This window comes from Coptis chinensis, chromosome 5 (genome assembly GCF_015680905.1).
Source record: "Coptis chinensis isolate HL-2020 chromosome 5, ASM1568090v1, whole genome shotgun sequence".
NCBI lineage: Eukaryota > Viridiplantae > Streptophyta > Magnoliopsida > Ranunculales > Ranunculaceae > Coptis > Coptis chinensis.
Genome location: NC_141460.1, coordinates 68,777,357 through 68,795,370, shown reverse-complemented (window position 1 = coordinate 68,795,370; position 18,014 = coordinate 68,777,357). Strand labels below are relative to the sequence as shown.

Below are 18,014 nucleotides of genomic sequence, written 5' to 3'. Positions count from 1 at the left end.
TCAAAAAAAATCGACTCAAGTTATAAACTAAATGAAGGACGGCAAAAAGTGTGTCGTCCGCATCATTTAGTACTTCAAAACACCAAAGAGCAATTGGAATGAAATTCAAGTTTTGGTATGCCCGTATTTGGCCGGCTAAAGTAAAAACCCTACAAATTTGAATTGGCAAGGGTTTAGCAACCCTTCACCTCAAACAACAAGTTAGTACAAGTGTGTCGCCCGATTAGCAAATACAATCCTATGTCATATCGTCATTTTGGCCAAATGACCACGTGTCATTGCTTGCTGTTTATTATTTCCTACCACATTTTTTTGTTGTTTGCTAGAGACTGGTAGGGGTAAACTAGGTAGTGAAAAATAAAAATGGTACTCGATATCAATGATAATTAAAATTTCGGTGAATATGCTTATGAGAACGAGAAATTGGTCTCAAGGCCCAATTTTGGGGAAAATGAAGTCTAGAGGACACGATTTTTTGTGAGTAATTCACAAGAACAAATTTTGGAGAAAAATGACTCACGAAACCACTATTTCAAAATTAGTAACTCTCAAGGGCAAAATAAATTGGCCCCGCCTTTTTATATTTTTTTAAATGCCAGTTATACCCTTATGTGAAAATAACCCTCATGGACAAATAGTCCAGATTTAAAATAAATATTTTCCAATTTTATATTTTATGTCATTTTACTATGAACAATGAGTGTTCATACTTTCTATTGGTGTATGAACAGTGATTGTTCATATCCAAATAGGTGAATGTACCTTATACAATATATTGATGTATGAACATTTAATGGTCGTACCCAAAGACTATGAACATTATCCAAAGGACTAAGGACTATGAACATTCAATGTTCACTATGAACATCGAATGTTCATACCCAATCAAGGACTATGAACATCGAATACTCATATCCAAAGACTATGAACATCGAATGTTCATACCCAAGGATTATGGACAATCCATGTCCATACCTACCAATTGAAAAAAAATTTAAAAGTAGTCATGAACAATGATTGTTCATGTTTGATGTATGAACACTTTTGATGTACGAACAGTGATTTTACATACTCCCAAATAGGTATGAACAATCCATGTTCATACCTATTGGATCATTGTTCATAGCTAATGTTTGTAATTAGAGGTGTGAACACTCATTGTTCATACTATTTATTTCGCATCAAGAGTATACTTGACATTTCATCTATCCCGTCCCTGTGAGTTACGAAAAAAGAGTGTCATTGAGAGTTAACGTTTTCTACAGTTTTGTCTTCGAGAGAATTTCCAAAATTCCAATATATATACCAAAATATCTGGATATATCATAACCAACCAAATTAGAAAAAGTCAGTTTTGAGGCCTCACCTAATATTACAGAACACTTATTTCAGTAGTAGAGAGAAAAAAAGAAAATGGGTTGGATTACTCGATTCCTCACAGCAATAGCATTCCTAGCATTCGGAATTCTCTTCTCCCCAGAAACATTCGGTTCCAATTCCTCCTCATCCTCAAAACTCCTCATCGCTATAAAACTCTCCCACCTCCTATGTTTCTCCACTGCTTGGGGTGCTGCACTCTGGGTAACTTTCATTGGTGGAATCATCATGTTTAAGTAAGCATTCATTCATTTATGTGTTTTTTTCACTTGTTTAGAATTTGTTGTTGTTTTTTTTAAGTATATGGGTTTTGTGTGTTTTTTTTTTACATAGGAATTTGCCCAGGCATCAGTTTGGGAATCTCCAAAGTAAAATGTTTCCAGCTTATTTTTCAATGGTGGGGATTTGTTGTGCGATATCGGTTGCTTGTTTTGGTTATGTACATCCTTGGAGAAGTTCTTCGTCTACTGAGAAGTATCAGTTGGGGTTCTTGTTATCTGCTTTTGCTTTCAATCTTACTAACTTGTTTGTTTTCACTCCCATGACTATTGAGGTACCTCCTTTTTATTATTAATATTACTAGTTTATTTATTGCGCAGTGGGGGGTTGTTTTGAATGTGTTTTTTTATTTTTTGGGTATATAGATGATGAAGCAAAGGCATAAGATCGAGAAAGAAGAGAATATTGGGGAAGAAGTTGGGTGGACTAAGAATAAAGAGACAGCAAAGAAGAACCCGAAGCTAGCTGCTATGAACAAGAAGTTTGGGATGATTCACGGATTGTCTTCGCTCGCAAATATTATGTCCTTTGGTAGTCTTGCCATACATTCATGGTACTTGGCAGGTAAAATTGATCTGTGAGTTTGTTACTGTTTTCATTGAGGAAGATGTGGTCTTCATATGTCACTTTATATGGGCGTTAGTATATGATCGCTTCCTTGTGATTGTATTTGTTATTGCTCGTTTTAAAAGATTGTTTTCACGCTATGTTAATGTTTTCAAGCTATGCTTCATTTCCTAAGTTTAAATAAATGTGAAAATTAGGGGTTGCATTCCCTTATACCAACTTATGATGCAGAATGCTTGGGAATTTAAGTATTCGTTCTGTTCTCACTGATTTGCATCATTATTTAATTCCTTCATAGGTTCTGTAGGTTATTATAGTGTTTTATCACTATGAGTAGGTTATTGCGTTTCAAATGTGTTAACAACTTTAGCATATCGCAGGTTGATCTCAGTGGCCCTTCTAAGCCTTACTTTTATATTTCTATAGCAGTCAGAGTTGGTCTCACCTTTTGGCCGACTTAAGTGTTTAATCTTCCCTCTTATATAGTTTCTGACAATCCTATACATACTTTGGGAGGGAGTATTGAGACTTGTGTCATAATCTCTTAAACTCTCTGAGTACCATTTTTATTGTTACTTTCTTTGATGTTCCTGACGGGTGTAAACGAGCCAAATGCCTTTTGAAGTATAGTCTACTCATTATATAAGCTTGTTTATCCACCTATAGGTTATCTGCTGTGTTGCATGGGTACGGGACGGAGTGTCTGGTTTGGACACGGGTATGACAATTTGGACACGGCGAGATCTGAGAATTAGGGTCTGTTTTGCTTGTGTCCGGGTGTCCGTACCAGTGTCTGCAGGACACGGGTACGCGATACAGAGGAAATTAGGGCGTACCCATGCAACAGAGGTTATCTGGTTATGCATACCTCAAAAACATATATCTAGGTATTAATTGACATCATGATTTGAACATCCTTTGTTTGTTGGAACGATTTAGCTACAAATTTGGGACTCTCTACTGTAGGCCTCCATATAGTTATGTTCAGGAAGGTTTAGTGTTGAACGCATTCAAATCATGTGGACTGTGGACACAATCATTTGGGGTTTGGGAGTATTATATTAGGTTACGATAGAGAGGTCTGAATTTATAGTTCTTAGACGTGTCAGATTAAGTATTCAGTATTGTCGAAAATATAAATTAAGAATAGCAGAATGGAAATACTATTTGCAGATCAATGTAAAAGCTAACTGGGATGTTGACTTTCCAAAACGTATTTTACATGGGAAGCTGTTTGTGTGTTGCTCTATTGGTTTTAAGGAAGGATGAGACTTCTATGTTGTTCATATAAAGTTGCATTCTCATCTTTTATGAATCAATAAGCTTTAACTTTGGTAAATCTATATATTTATTAAAATAAAAGTCCAACGTAAGGTATGCGTTAAGAAGCATATTCATGTGTATATAGTCCGGCTTTCTTCAAGTAGCCTATTGGTCTTCGCCTCCACCTTCGTTGGAGAAAAGGGATTTAACTATTTAAGGGGTTAGGGAATGAAGTTCCAAGAAAACACTCCAGCTTTATTAAGAAATAAATTGCTGGAGAAGTTCACTTGCAGCTTCATCTGTTTTCTTGTTTAAGTTCAATTCTAGAAAAACAAGTGATTAGCAAAGCATACGTTTCACTTGTGAGTATCAGCAGATTTCTTTTTGTAAGCCAATATAACCCTGCACTTGTAAAAACATATGAAATGTCAAATGTATAAACTTGCACCCTATGCTTAACTTTATTCAACTTTATTCGAGTTAATTAACTCTTCTCGGAGTAGAATTATTTGCAGTCCTATTTTGCAATACAACTCGATAGAGGCATCATGGCTAGGTGCTTTGAATCCCACCCTAGCAATTTCATGGGCCTTCCCATTTGAAGACCTAGCGATCCAAAAAGACTTATCTGTACAGAATTGCTCGAGAGTTTCCGACACACAAGCAATACTGCTAGAAAACTTCCAGCTACTACGCTCAGAGGGGTTGCCCAGTGACTTGATTATCCCATTAAATTCTGATTCTCTAGATGTCCATTCTCATGGTAAGTAGGGCTGCCACCTCGGCTGCAACTAGCTCAACTTCCTCTGCAGATTCCGCTGTATATCTCTTGTAAGCTGCAGCTTGGGTACTTCGTTAATCTCCCCATAGCACAGGTCTAGCGGCTCCCTCAACTATTTTCCTTGTCAGAGGCAGCATCCCCTCTAGCATAAGTACAGCCATACAGTTGAGTATTTGAATTAGTATTAGAAATCATTCTTGTAGGAGGGTTGGAGTTCTCCTGTTGGCTTTGGATAGACAGCTTGGTTCTGTCCCACAAGGCTTCAGTTCTTCTGATCACTGCTGCTCTGTTCTTTATTCCTGCACCAAACTTAATTTCGTTCCTATGCTCCCATATCCTTGCAGAAATTTGCAGGCATACAGCCCCAAGCCACTGAGATGTTGATGGCTATTCATGACCGAGTTCAGAATTTCGTCCAAGTAATTTCTTGAAATCCAGTTAGAATGAGCATCTATTCTGATCGATACTAAAGAAGTAAACCACAGCCCCCTTGTCCTTTCATAAGTAAAAGAAGATGTGAAGTTAGGAATCCTTCACCAGTTGATAAAAGGGGCAATTTAATTCCCCTATCATTTTCCTGGAAGCAAGCAAGTTTCCAGTAGGCTGTCCTTAATGTATGTTTAATGTATGTTTTGCAAAGAAACAGTTGGCTCTTGGCTGCAAGTTTGGAACTCTAAATTCTCTTAACAGGCCTGAGTTGGAAAGTTGACCCTCTTGGCCTTCCCAATTAGCGGATTTAACAGAGAAATTTCCAATTGGGAGTTTTATTTGCAGATAAGTTTGTCAATCAGTACAGAAGGCCTAACTTGGACAGCTGGAAGCCTTACACAATCAGCAACTGGTTGATGGAATGAAGAATGTTTGTGTTCCACCCACTTTTATTCTCATTAATCAAAATTCTTCAGAAGTGGGTCATTGGCTCATTGTTGGGATTGATCAGATATTCACTGAGTACCAGGGTTTATCATTGAAGCAATCTAGTTATCTTTAAGAGCACGGAGTCATGGACAATGTTTCCATTTCCAACATACCATGCCATACCATACCATGTTTGATAAAATCATAAGTTTTCCTAATGCCCCTCCAAACACAGGAGTGTATTAGTTGTACACTTGTACATGAATCACCAACTATTGCATTTTGTAGTGCGTGGAATACATAAGATGAGTTTCCTAACCATCTGCATTTCTTCGTGATTTTGTACTCATAATTTAGGGATGATCTTCATTTCTCTAAGCCTATCAACCCACATACGAATACTTTTAAACGTATTCGCATACCCAAAGAACCCATACTCACGACTCTTGGTCATACTACAAACATGCTGCAAGCCAAAGTGCAAAACCGCATGAAGTGCTGCAGGGCAAGTGATCTCACCCATCTTTGTATTTTCAAGTCCTTCTTTTTTAACTATTTCATTCCACACACTTTCCTTTTTCTCCATCTCACCCACAAAATCAAACTCATTCTCTTCATTCAGAGGCTCATATTTAACATCAAACACTTCAGTAAGAAACTTCCACATGTTTTTCCACAAGAAAAAATCTCCATTTGTACAATTAAACGCTTGGTTCTTTGCTTTATCAGTTACAGAGGCCCATATTTGTTGATCCGCAAGTAGACCCGAATCCGACATATCACAGAAATGCTCCCAAGTGTACCGGGTACCTGGGTACCTGAATGGGGTACCCTGGTACCGACATATTGCGGCGTACACTGCTAATGTGAGCAATGCGTTATAGAAACTCCGTGATGATGCACCTACAATGATTGAAGAACGGTGTACTGACCAAGTGATTTTTGGGGAGTAGGCAGTCACGATATCTTCCAAAGTGTAGTAGAAGTTAGGATAAGGTAACCGAACTGAGTCTTCTTGGAACGGTTGATCGTGAGGAACGAGTTGACCCGCGTGAATCGGATCAAAGATTGGACCCATGTAGTGCTTGGTGCCTGTTTGGAGAGCTACATGTTTAAGGGTGGAATTAGGAGACAGGGTTAATACGTTAAGTACATTAGAAAGCATGGTGGAATTAACCGATATATTTTCTTCTTCGGTTTCGCGAACTTGGATAGCAACCCAGAATACATGAGTGACTTCATTGGATATGGGGTTGAGGTGGTGTTGTGTGTCGTCAAAGTTAACAGCATCAAAAGCAATGTAATGGTCAATGGTGGAGGAAGGGAACCAGGACGGCTTTGGACGTCGTGCAGCGCCATAGACCTTCCATGGTCCACCTAGGGCGGTAGGTTTCTTTAGAGCTTCGGCTAAGCTCAAGCCCACCATCCCTGTTACACCAACAATCAGAGCTACTGATTTATTGTGAGACTGTGACTCCATTTCTAACACTCTAGACTATAGAGAGAGATGGAAGGGCTTATTTATAGCCAGACTTGAATTGTGATCTTATCCATTCGTTCCAATGGTATAAATGTCAACGTTTTTTTTTCCATAAACTATAAAGATCGATCCACAGTCTATTCTTAACTAAGACAACAATGACTATTTTATTAGTAGTTAGATTTCAAAATATTATAGACACGTGTTTTTTCTTGATCGGAAGAAGAAACAGAAAAAAATCACTCTACGCAATAATGGATGGATGCATATGTGGTTTATATTTTCGTGGTGATTTCAGACGTAGATGCACTTGCCACTTGTACATCGGACAAAACTATAAGGGAAATTAAAGGTTTTGGCCTTTCCGCACACTCTATATTGACGTGTTTACGGAAGTGAAGATTAAGAGGAAAGTTATTAAATAAAAAAAAAAGTGGAAGTCATACGTAGGGGTCAGAACATGCTTGCATCATCCTTGACCATATATCATTACCAAATATACAATTGAAATATGGCCGAAACAGCATCAATGAGGCCGAAATATGGCCGAAGCCTTGCAGCCAACCCAAACGATTTATTTTGTTTTTCGATGTCTCTGGGGCCGATTTTTCAAACATGACAAAAAAGTGGATTTGCCTTTGGCTTAGAAGACAAACATATGATAAGATGCTGGGTTAAATTATCTTTCATTATTTTTTAATATTTTGGCGCAAATTCCAAGTATATATATATATATAACAAGTTCTTTGTTTCAAAGTCACGTACCCCATTCATCAGCAACAAGTTCTCTTTCATTATTAGTCTTTACTTCTTTGAGTTTGGTTTAATTTGCACTGAGAAAGAAATGGTGACTCTAACATCTGTTGCTCTTATCATTGGTGTCACTGGCATGGTGGGCTTGAGCCTCGCCGAGGCACTTAAGAAGCCTACAGCTCTTGGTGGTCCATGGACTGTCTATGGCGTGGCTAGACGCAGCATGCCTACATGGTTCAACTCATCTCTTGTCGATCGCTACTTGGAACTTGATGTCCTTGACAATGTTGCAACTAAGAGAGAACTCTCGCCTGTATCAGACCAAGTCACGCACATTTTTTGGTTAACTTTTAAGTCCTGTGAGACCGAAGAAGGTAACATAATTGCGAATTCAGCTATGGTAAACAATGTTCTCAAGGAACTAGCATGGACAGCGACTTCCAAAGTCCGCCACTTTTCCCTCGTTACGGGCACCAAGCACTATTTAGGCCCAGTATTTGATCCACTCATATCTAACCAAATTATACCACAGGAACCACCATTCCATGAAGACATGCCAAGGCTCCCATTCCTTAACTTCTACTATGCACTTGAGGATCTGCTGGCATCATACTCTCCAAAGTTTACTACATCGATTCATAGGTCGTCATTTATTCTCGGAGCATCAACTCGAAGTGGACATAATGGATTGCTCACATATATCATATACGCGTTAATATGCAAGCATGATGGATCTCCTTTTAGGTTTCCCGGAAACAAATTCATGTGGGAACATTTTTTCGATGCTTCCGATGCAGACTTGCTTGCCGAGCAACAAATCTGGGCCGTGGTATCTGATAAAGCCAAGAACCAGGCTTTTAACTGTACTAATGGTGATGTGTTCACATGGAAGAATTTCTGGAAATTTTTATGTGAAATTTCTAGTGTGGAGTTTGTGCCATTTGATGAAGCTGACAAGTCTGGATGGGTAGATGAGATGAAAGGTAAAGGAAAGGTATGGCAAACAATTGTGGAAGAAAATAATCTGGTTAAGACTAGACTTGAAGAGGTTGCTTGCTTTGATGTGTGTTATGCAGTTCTAAATTTCAACATTCAGCATGTTTGTAGTATGACCAAGAGTAGAGAATTTGGTTTTCAGGGTTTTGCTGACACATTTAGTAGTGTGAGGAAATGGGTGAAGAGACTTAAAGAGATGAACATCATTCCGTAACAATAGACTTTGTTTCAAACTATGGTTGTCTATCTTCTATTCTTCTCGGGAAAAAATATATATAATTACGTTGTCTATGGTCTATGGAATTGAATGTCCTGAAGTGTACGACTTGGTCATTATTCTACACATTTTTTGTTAGAAGAAAAATGTGTAGAATAATGACCAAGTATATATATATATATATTTCCTTTTATGTTATGGAGAGTGGGATCTGTTGTAATCGTATATGAACAACAAATATCTTAGTTTTCAATAGTTTGTTCTGTTTTTTTTTTCTGTAGATGAAAAGAAATGAAATATCACATTGAAAAATAGAGAAATTGAAGACTTGAAGATGATTGAGCAACTTTCTCAATTGAACTATGGCTGTAGGAAAGTCGATCAATTTGCTAGAATAAGCCAAGAATATGCTCATTAAATAGTAACATCTCCCTCTAACATCTACCAGGGGAGGCCTTGAGTTTTGGGGGACCTAGGAGAGATCCTAATCCCTAAAGTGTGGCCTCTACCGATAAATGATGAAAAATACATAAGCCAATTTTTTTTCTTATTTGATAAAAAATTTAAGTCCAAATTCCTTCGTATTCTTACGGAATCAAATGTGTGCTTAACATCAACAAATTCACACTAAAATTCAATTACAAAAACTAAGCACTACTGAAAAGCTAGTCTTCTTATATTTCTAGTTGCGAAATCACTAATTAAGTCTTCATAATCAAGTTTTTCTACTAAATAAGACTTTTCAATAGATAACATAGGTAATCCATTTAATCTTTCTTGATACATGTTAGATCGAAGGTAATATTTGATCAACTTCAATTTTGAAAAACTTCTTTCTGCAGATGCGATGGTAACTGGTATAGTCAACAAAAGAGAAAGGAATGGAGACCGGGGAGTGCAAGTTGGAGAACTGGAAAGACCTTAGAGAATTGCAGAGACCGAGAGATTGAGAGGAGAAGTGGAGTCGTGGAGAACAAGCCTTTGTACAGTTTAGTATCGATGTTTAATGATTTATGTTTGGGCCAAATTTGGAGCCAATGTTGGGCCGCAAAAAGAACAGTAGGATGTTTGTTTGCTAAAGTCTTTTTGGGCCGAAAAAAAAATAATTGACCACAACTGACCATATGTTGGGATTTATACCAATACCAATCGATTCCCCCACTACACAGATAATTTGTATTTGAACACAATTCAACTCCAGACAAATTCTAAATATCAACTACAACCTATACTAACATGCTCAACTTGCTAGACAACTATTAATAATAGATAATAATGTAAAGCAGAATTAAACGCATACCACAACACAAAGATATACCGTGGTTCGGCCAATGATGCTTACTTCCACAAGAGCTAGTTCTTTATAAAGTGTGAAGGAAGATTACAATAATCTCTTCTTTCAGTCTCTCACCTTACTATATCACTCTTATCTCTTTACAGGGTTGTCTCTCTGTAAATATTATCTCTCAATCTTGATAGCTTTCAAGATTGGGTTTTCTATGACTTTTGTGCTGCCTCTCGTCTGTTTTCTGGGTGTTAGGTTTTGCCAAAAACTTTAACTCTTATTGCAAACTCGCAGTCCCAATTTTCTTATGAAAATAGACTTGTGCGCGGGTCGCGCCTCGGGCAAGACCAATTCGAGCGCGGGTCGCACTAAAGGTATTGGAAGTCTTCCACGGCATGGGCGCGGGTCGCGCCTTGGTCAAGGCCAATCTGAGCGCGGGTCGCACTCAAACATTTCTATGCAGAATGAATTCCTTTTCTCTCTCCTCATGTGAGGGATAAAGCCAACAATCTCCCCCTCCCAAACAATGAGGGGGGCTTCCTCCATGCAATTTCCATACACCATGGGCCCCCTAATATTTGGCTAACTTTTGGGGCCCCAACCGGCAGCCTGTGTGGGCTGTCCTCAGGGCCGGCCTTGACATCTACCAATCTAAAAGTATATAAATGCAATCTTATGTGTTTTTGCTCGCACAATGAATGAATCTCTGATGTAGGATTACTAGCCTTGGCCTCTTTCTTGGGCGATTAGATTTAGATCGAAACAGGTTAGATTTAGAAGTCTAGGTCAGTTTCTTGGTTATCAAGTATCTATGGTGGTTGAATCGGGGTCCGATTGGAACCAGTAAATTTTCGGTTTGGGTCAATTATAACTTGAGTTTTTGGTTGGACCCTCGGTCTAAGCTTAAACTGTGGTTGAACTGGCGAACTGGTTCAACTCTAAACCGGATCACTCTTATTATATTTGATAATGTGGGGAGTTGAACCTAGCAGCTAAACAAGATAGTCTAAACTCCAAACCAACATGCTACTATGTGTTTCTTGTATAAGAAATTTATTTTGATATATAATAGCAATTAATATTGAATTAAAACATGTATTTATTTATTTTATTATTGTAATTATTAAAAAATTTGCTAAATAAACATCATTCGGTCCGACCAAGTCGAACCATGGTTGAACCATTTTAACAAAAAATCGGTTCGATCACTGGTTTGGTTTTCAAAACATTGATATAAAGAGGTCTTTGTAGTTTAGTTCATTCATTCAATTATCAAACTATCAAATCTCCAAAATCTAGGAGTGATACATTTTTTTTCCCTAAAATTCCAATTTTTTTGAATTCTGATCCAATTTGTTTTTGGATTCGGCATGACGACATCAATATTACTCGTCCGACTTCCGAAAATCCGATTTAAATTCTGATCGACTTTCGGATGATTTATGAAATTCTGATTTTCCGATCTAAATCCATCGATGCATATTCAATTCGATCCGATTTTGCCGAATTATTATTTGGAATTACATACAATATATCTATAATTCTAATGTAATTAGAATTGTTTTAATATAACCCCACTTTTTTTTTTTGCTCATTTCCAGTGGATATCAATATTACTCGTCCGACTTTTGAAAATCCGATTTAAATTCCGATCGACTTTTGGATGATTTCTGAAATTCCAATTTTCCGATCTGAATCCGTCGATGCATATTCAATTCGATCCGATTTTATCGAATTATATCCGATTTTGCCGAATTATTATTTGGAATTACATACAATATATCTATAATTCTAATGTAATTAGAATTGTTTTAATATAACCCCATTTTTTTTGTGCTCATTTCCAGTGGATTAACTTGCATTAATCAATATATAGTATAAACAAACTATAAACCACAGAATTAGTATTTAATGTACAAGTTACAAAATAGATTTAATATTAAGATATTTGAATTTTCAATAATTTCCTATTTTTATCCAAATTATCCAATTTTTCATTCGAATTTCGAATTTCCCAATTTTTTTTGAATTCCGATTTTCATTTGATTTCCAAAAATTCCGAAAAACAAATCAGATCGGATTCAGCATAACATATCAAAATCCAAAAAATCTTAAACCAAAAACCCATATTCCGATCCGATCGAAACATACTGTTTCGACCCCCACCTACGTGGCAAACGTCCATTAGTAGGGGTCTCTATTTTATTCATTTAATTAACAGGGCTAAAGCCCAATTCGCAATATCATGGATCAATATACATGCCCATTAACTCATGTGTTTAAGGCTGAACCTTAGTCACATGGCTTGCCACTAATGTACATTGATTTATGTCCAGATTCATTTATTATCAAAGAGATAATTATTAGTTGACAGTTATATTCTATCACAATTACTCAAGCAACAAGATTACTTGAGCTACAAGGACTCTCTACTCTACCTCTATAAATACCATATTATTTTTCATAAGGAACTACGTGGAAACTTGATCCCTAGAGAACAGATCTTGGGTACGTAGGCAGCCATTATTTGGTTCATTTTCATCTCCCCCAACATCAAATTCCTCTGTTTCTTAGTGCGTTCTTTACCATTTCTCTCGTTGTGTTGAAGCAGTTTACTGCCAAAACATAATTGGCGCCGTCTGTGGGGACAGAGAATTCATTATCACGTGAAACAATCAATATGGCAAGCACGAGAAGTAGACCAAATAGTCAACATATTCCTCCTACTAACAAGAATCGCAACCCTCGAAATTCAAATCGGCCGATGCATGAACCGTTGAACAATCAAGTTGCTCCTAGTAGTAGGATCAATTCTCAACATCCGATTTGTAGCGGTAACCGCCACCGCCTCCGCCTCCAAAAAAGGTACAAGTGCCGCCACCCTTAATGACCTTTGCAACAAGAAAATCGACAAGTCGGTAATCCTCCATGCGGTGCCGTCGTCCGTCCATGTCGATCGCCCGGTTGACATGGATATGGGCGTGGACATCACTCTCTCCGCCAACTAGCGGAAAAGGTGATAGTAATGCGACCAATTCACCCCTAATATGGTTGAGCGGGAGTTACGGACGAGTCAAAAATTTAAATAGGAATTTGAGAAGGAAGCCGGCAAAGAGGCAAAGGCGGTGTTCGATGTTGCAAATTCAACAACATCAAGGTGACCACGAAGGGACGAGGCCATTCCAGTTGTATGGGACCGTCTTGACGATCCACTTCGTCGATCCAAACAATGTGCTATTTCTCAAGCAATAATCAACCAGCGGTCTGCGCTCTAGGAGTAATGACCCTATTACCCGTACTTATGGGGCGAATCGGATTGGCAGGGATAACTACTACCCTAGACATGTCCGATCTCAAAGGGAAGATTTACCTTTGAGAAGCAATTTCAGGGAAGACCGCCATCCGAGATATGTCCGACACGACTGGGAAGGCGGGCATCCCAGACAAGAGCAACAAAACATGGAGAAGTGGTATAATTATTCCGACCACCCGGCCAAGGGTGACTACCGGCCTAGACAGGCTGGTTACATGGATAGACAAAGACAATCACCGGTCGGAGCTAATCGTGGGTACCGCCAAAGATCTCTAACTCCAATAAGAGATAATGGAAGGTATTTGTCTCCACATGGGGCATGACGGACCGCCCAGGGTTGTTCGAGCCAATACTTTAACTCTAACGAACAACGGTGAAAGAGTTGATTGCAAAAGAACTTAACGATAGAGAGTCAAGGGATGTAAGAGCGAAAAACTTGGATCAATGATGACATACTTGATAAGTTTTGATTCGACATTCAAGAAGCTTACCACCATCCCGACTTCAAACAACCCGATTTTGAACTTTATGATGAGTCGGAAGGAGATCCTGGCTTGCATGTTCTATCGTTAAAAAATAAGTTGGTGTTATGGGGTGGAGATGATCCGCTCATATGTAAGCTCTTTCCATCGACTCTAAAGGGAGAAGCATTATTTGGTTTAGTGAGTTGCCTTCAAGATCAATTCACCAATTCAATGAACTAGAAAATCGGTTTGTTAATCGTTTCCGCCACAATTGCAAGGCGCCAAAGGATGTCGACTCACTTTCGAACATCAAGCAACAACGTGGCGAGAAGTTACGTACTTTTGTTACTAGGTTCGAAGGCAGCGGCAGATGTTCGAAGTTTTCGATGGGAAGCTTCTTTTAGCCTTTAAAGAAGCATTATCATCCACTAATTTCTAAACAATAACAAAGTGAATATTTGAAATATAATTATCTCAAACATCACTAGGTTCACTTGTTTAAAACCCGGACTATGACGGAGAATACTACACATACAAACCCTAATATCCATGTCATAAAAGAAACAACTTAAATAACAATAATCCCAACAATTTATCCCAAATCTCTTTATTAAGATAACATCCTTCCAAATAAAACATCAAAACAACTCTCCAATTAAAATTCATCACTACCATGTTCTCATGCCATGAAAAGGCAAAATCGTTATTACATTCTTCCAACAAAGAAATCAAACCTAAAAGAAAACTATCGGACAGCTCGGATAACGAATCACAATCACACGCCTGGTTCCATCGCCTTCCACCTATGTTCCTAAGAACACACCCACGTTGCCAAAACAAAGCAAACATGGGATTGACAAATTTGAATTTGCTGGTATGAGTAGACTAAACACATATAAACATTTTAAACTTTACTTATCCAACTAACATTTTAAATCTATCACAACCTAAACATTCTCAGCTTGGAAGACAAGTAGTTCCGTCATCTCAAACGGCATAGTTTCTTCCCAAGCAAAACTTCGAAATTTATTAACTTCCATCTTATTAACTCATTCTAATAACTCCTTTTAATATCTAAATAATTGAATTACACTTACCGATATCCGCCGCTGTATAAGGGTAGGACCGCGTCCCTGCACAAAATATTATTAAGTCCTACCCTCCTGCAAAAGAAAGTTAGAACTTGTATATATAACATATGTAGATATTCTATATGTATTCAAAGGTAAACCCAAGCACACTCGTATAAACAAAACCATTTCTCTTATCAATTAATCAATTACTTTTCTTATACACCCACCCTTTAGTACCTACTCCACGATTTGCACTCCACACATTTGCCAAATCACACATTCTGTGTGCCTCTCTCCCACGAATACCACAATATCATAGCCATCTACGGGCTTTCATACACATATTTCACGACCTCTTTGGTAATAAAAACTCGGTCATTCATGGCACATTCAATGAATACCTATCATATCACTAACGGGCCATTCATGGCACATTCAATGAATGCCCCGGGTCATTCACGCCACATTCAAGGAATACCCAATCCTACATTCCCAGTACATTCAAGGAATACAACTAACCCGCAAGGCTTAATACCTTAGTTCCTCTTTAGGGCGATCTAACTACAATCACGGTCATTCATGGCACATTCAATGAATACCCGGTCATTCATGGCACATTCAATGAATACCCTTATATAACACTAACGAGCCATTTATGGCACATTCAATAAATGTCCACCTACATATGACTTCATCGATTCATAAACTCAATTCTAAAACTTGAGGTGGAGAGTTCTAAAAGGGTGCGGTAAGTTTTGTTTACGCATTATTGTATTTTATTGAATAGATTATTTCAGAGAACGTAGGAATATCTTGATTCAATTAATTTTGGTTTGGCGTTATTAATTTCATGAATGTATAAGTGTCATAGCGTGGTGTATTGCAAAAAGCGAAAAAATCACCAAGCAAAGAAATACACGCACACAAGTATATTTATAAAGGTCCTAGCCTAAATCAAACATGCTAATAGTCCTAGATTTATTCTAATAGACCGAATCATAATTTTAGGAAAAAGTCAAATTTCGGGTCAATTTGGTCAAAATCAACCCTGGTCAAAGTCAGCGATCAACTCGGGTCAAAGTCAAGTCAACTCTGGTCAACCCGGCCTAAACTCCAAAAACCCAAAAGCCCAAATCCTAAGGCCCATAGTCTAAAAAAGTCAAATTTTAAAATCCAAAACCAAAAGAGAATAGCCCACGATTTTGGCCCAAGCCCAAAATCGTTTTTTTAACTTGTTCATCTCCTTCTTCAAACCAAACTTCCTCCACCACCACCACCACACAGCCACCACCGCCACCCATCATCAAAACAAACCCCGCGGTTTGGTTCCTCATAAAAACCCCCATCTACCCATATCAAAAACATAGTTACGTCATACGAGAAAAAATCGACCGACGCCATTAAAGCCAATTCAAGCTTCAATTCTCAAATTTTCCAACACCCAAATCAACCCCCAACCATCAACATTAACCCAACAACAATCAGCAGCAAAATTCCTACCCAACAAACATTCCAAACAACACAAAAATTAGGGCCGGTTTGGGTTCTTGTTTTGAAACGACCATTAATGGTCGTTCAAGCTTTCTCACCGTCCATAACATACCTCCACCACGCCCGTCATTTGCGGCAACCCACACAACCTATCTAACATCAATAACATTCACAGTAACCATTTCACGTAACAAAAATAAGAACCATACAAAAAGAACCAATAACGGTTTGGTGGCTGGCGATGGCCATTACGCCATCGACCCCTAGTGTCCGGACTTTGCGCGGTTAATTGCCAAGAGTCGCCCTAATTCCTCCTTGTGGTTCCAAAGTGTATCTAACCCTTTAACAGAGTTTACAAAACGCAGGTAGAGAAACGTCACACTATTGGTGTGTTTAAATCGAAACCAAATAAAAATATGATATAGTATGACTACTCATTGTAAAAATCGAAATGCGCCCGAGCGAAATAAATCGAAAACCTCCAAAGCCCAAGTCGACAAGCGATCTTTCTTGTTCAAACCCTTTTTTTTTTTTTCTCGATTAAAACTCTCACCTTTCTTTTTTCTTTTTTCTCCAAACTCTCACGGAGAAACCCTTATTTTCTAGTTTCTCCCAAACCCTCCTCCGAAAAACCGGGTTTTAAACCGATCTACTTACTTACGGGCTTTTATCCTATCTACTTACTTACGCTTTTTTTTTTTTTTCTAACAACTGGATATCCTATTTATGTATTCTATTTACATTATTATTATTATTAATATTTATATTATTATAGGAAAAATGCAATTAAAAAGACGGGGTGTTATAATATACACACCTTAAAAGGATCTCGTCCCGAGATTCAAGGTAGAGTGTAGATTAACCAAACAAACAGTACGTCAACCAATTAAAACGAGACATACGTGTATACGCAAGTATACACACCTTAAAAAGGAATACACATATACGATATCATATAGATAGACACACTAATATTCAAATCACATACTTTGAAAGTGTGTCTATATACGTATTGAACCCAAGAAATACGTGTATATGCTAGCATACACAACTCAAAAGAATAAACGTAATTAGTTTCTTTAATTGCCAACACTTAATTAAAATCATTCTTTCACAGTTCAACAGATTCATATCATCAACTACTTATACTATGTCCACTATCACATAGGATCAAACACCTACAATGTGATGCATGCATACTGGCTCACACACCAACGATATGCAAGTATACACTGGTTCACACACCAACGATGCATACTAACTCTCTACCATCACATAGGATCAAACACCAACGATGTGTGGTATGCATACTGGCTCACACACCAACGATATGCAAGTATACACTGGTTCACACACCAACGATGCATACTAAGCGATGTTATGTATATTGGATCACACACCAACGATATACATAACTTGGACAATATCAAATATTTCAAATCCAACCTTTATCAAAAGGGTTTCCTTATTCCTTGGATAATTCCAACTTACTCAAATATGAAATTTTAAAATAACCATTTCTTCTTTAGCCAATACTTACTTAAAATAGAAAACTCCGTTAGGAAACAACACTATAACATGCTGAACAATTTCAATTATAAATTCATAAGAAACTAACCATTAAAACAACCAGCATTTTATTTTCATAATCATACGATACTTTCTTACATGCTAAGTACCAATAAAGGAAACTAGCAAACAACAAATTCAAACATACCTAACATTAACCAAAGTCAGGTTCTTCCCATAGTGTCCTAACCGGCCCACATTTATAACACTTGCCTACTAGTTCATTGGGTTTAGAACATCTTGAATAG

The 18,014-nt window shown here is 37.8% G+C and overlaps 1 protein-coding gene and 2 pseudogenes across 2 annotated transcripts; 2 read left to right on the top strand and 1 right to left on the bottom strand.

Annotated features, from left to right (window-relative positions):
* Window positions 1-1,225: 1,225 nt before the first annotated feature.
* Window positions 1,226-2,489, top strand: LOC147498565 (Late embryogenesis abundant protein (LEA) family protein). The gene is made up of 3 exons (XM_086560512.1): window positions 1,226-1,613; window positions 1,711-1,930; window positions 2,022-2,489. Exons 1-3 carry the CDS (start codon window positions 1,414-1,416, stop codon window positions 2,235-2,237), a joined length of 636 nt encoding a protein of 211 aa, XP_086416638.1. The 5' UTR covers window positions 1,226-1,413; the 3' UTR covers window positions 2,238-2,489.
* Window positions 2,490-5,208: 2,719 nt separating this feature from the next.
* Window positions 5,209-6,733, bottom strand: LOC147498564 (3-oxo-Delta(4,5)-steroid 5-beta-reductase pseudogene; annotated as a pseudogene). Its single transcript, XR_015195517.1, has one exon. The product of XR_015195517.1 is annotated as a 3-oxo-Delta(4,5)-steroid 5-beta-reductase pseudogene (transcript).
* Window positions 6,734-7,449: 716 nt separating this feature from the next.
* LOC147498563 (3-oxo-Delta(4,5)-steroid 5-beta-reductase pseudogene) lies at window positions 7,450-8,568 on the top strand (annotated as a pseudogene).
* The last annotated feature ends 9,446 nt before the right edge of the window (window positions 8,569-18,014 follow it).

Coding starts and splice junctions, on each gene's coding strand:
- LOC147498565 (XM_086560512.1), top strand. CDS start 1,414: ATGGGTTGGATTACTCGATTCCTCACAGCAATAGCATTCCTAGCATTC. Junction 1,614..1,710: donor GGTGGAATCATCATGTTTAA/GTAAGCATTCAT, acceptor TTTTTTACATAG/GAATTTGCCCAGGCATCAGT. Junction 1,931..2,021: donor TCACTCCCATGACTATTGAG/GTACCTCCTTTT, acceptor TTGGGTATATAG/ATGATGAAGCAAAGGCATAA.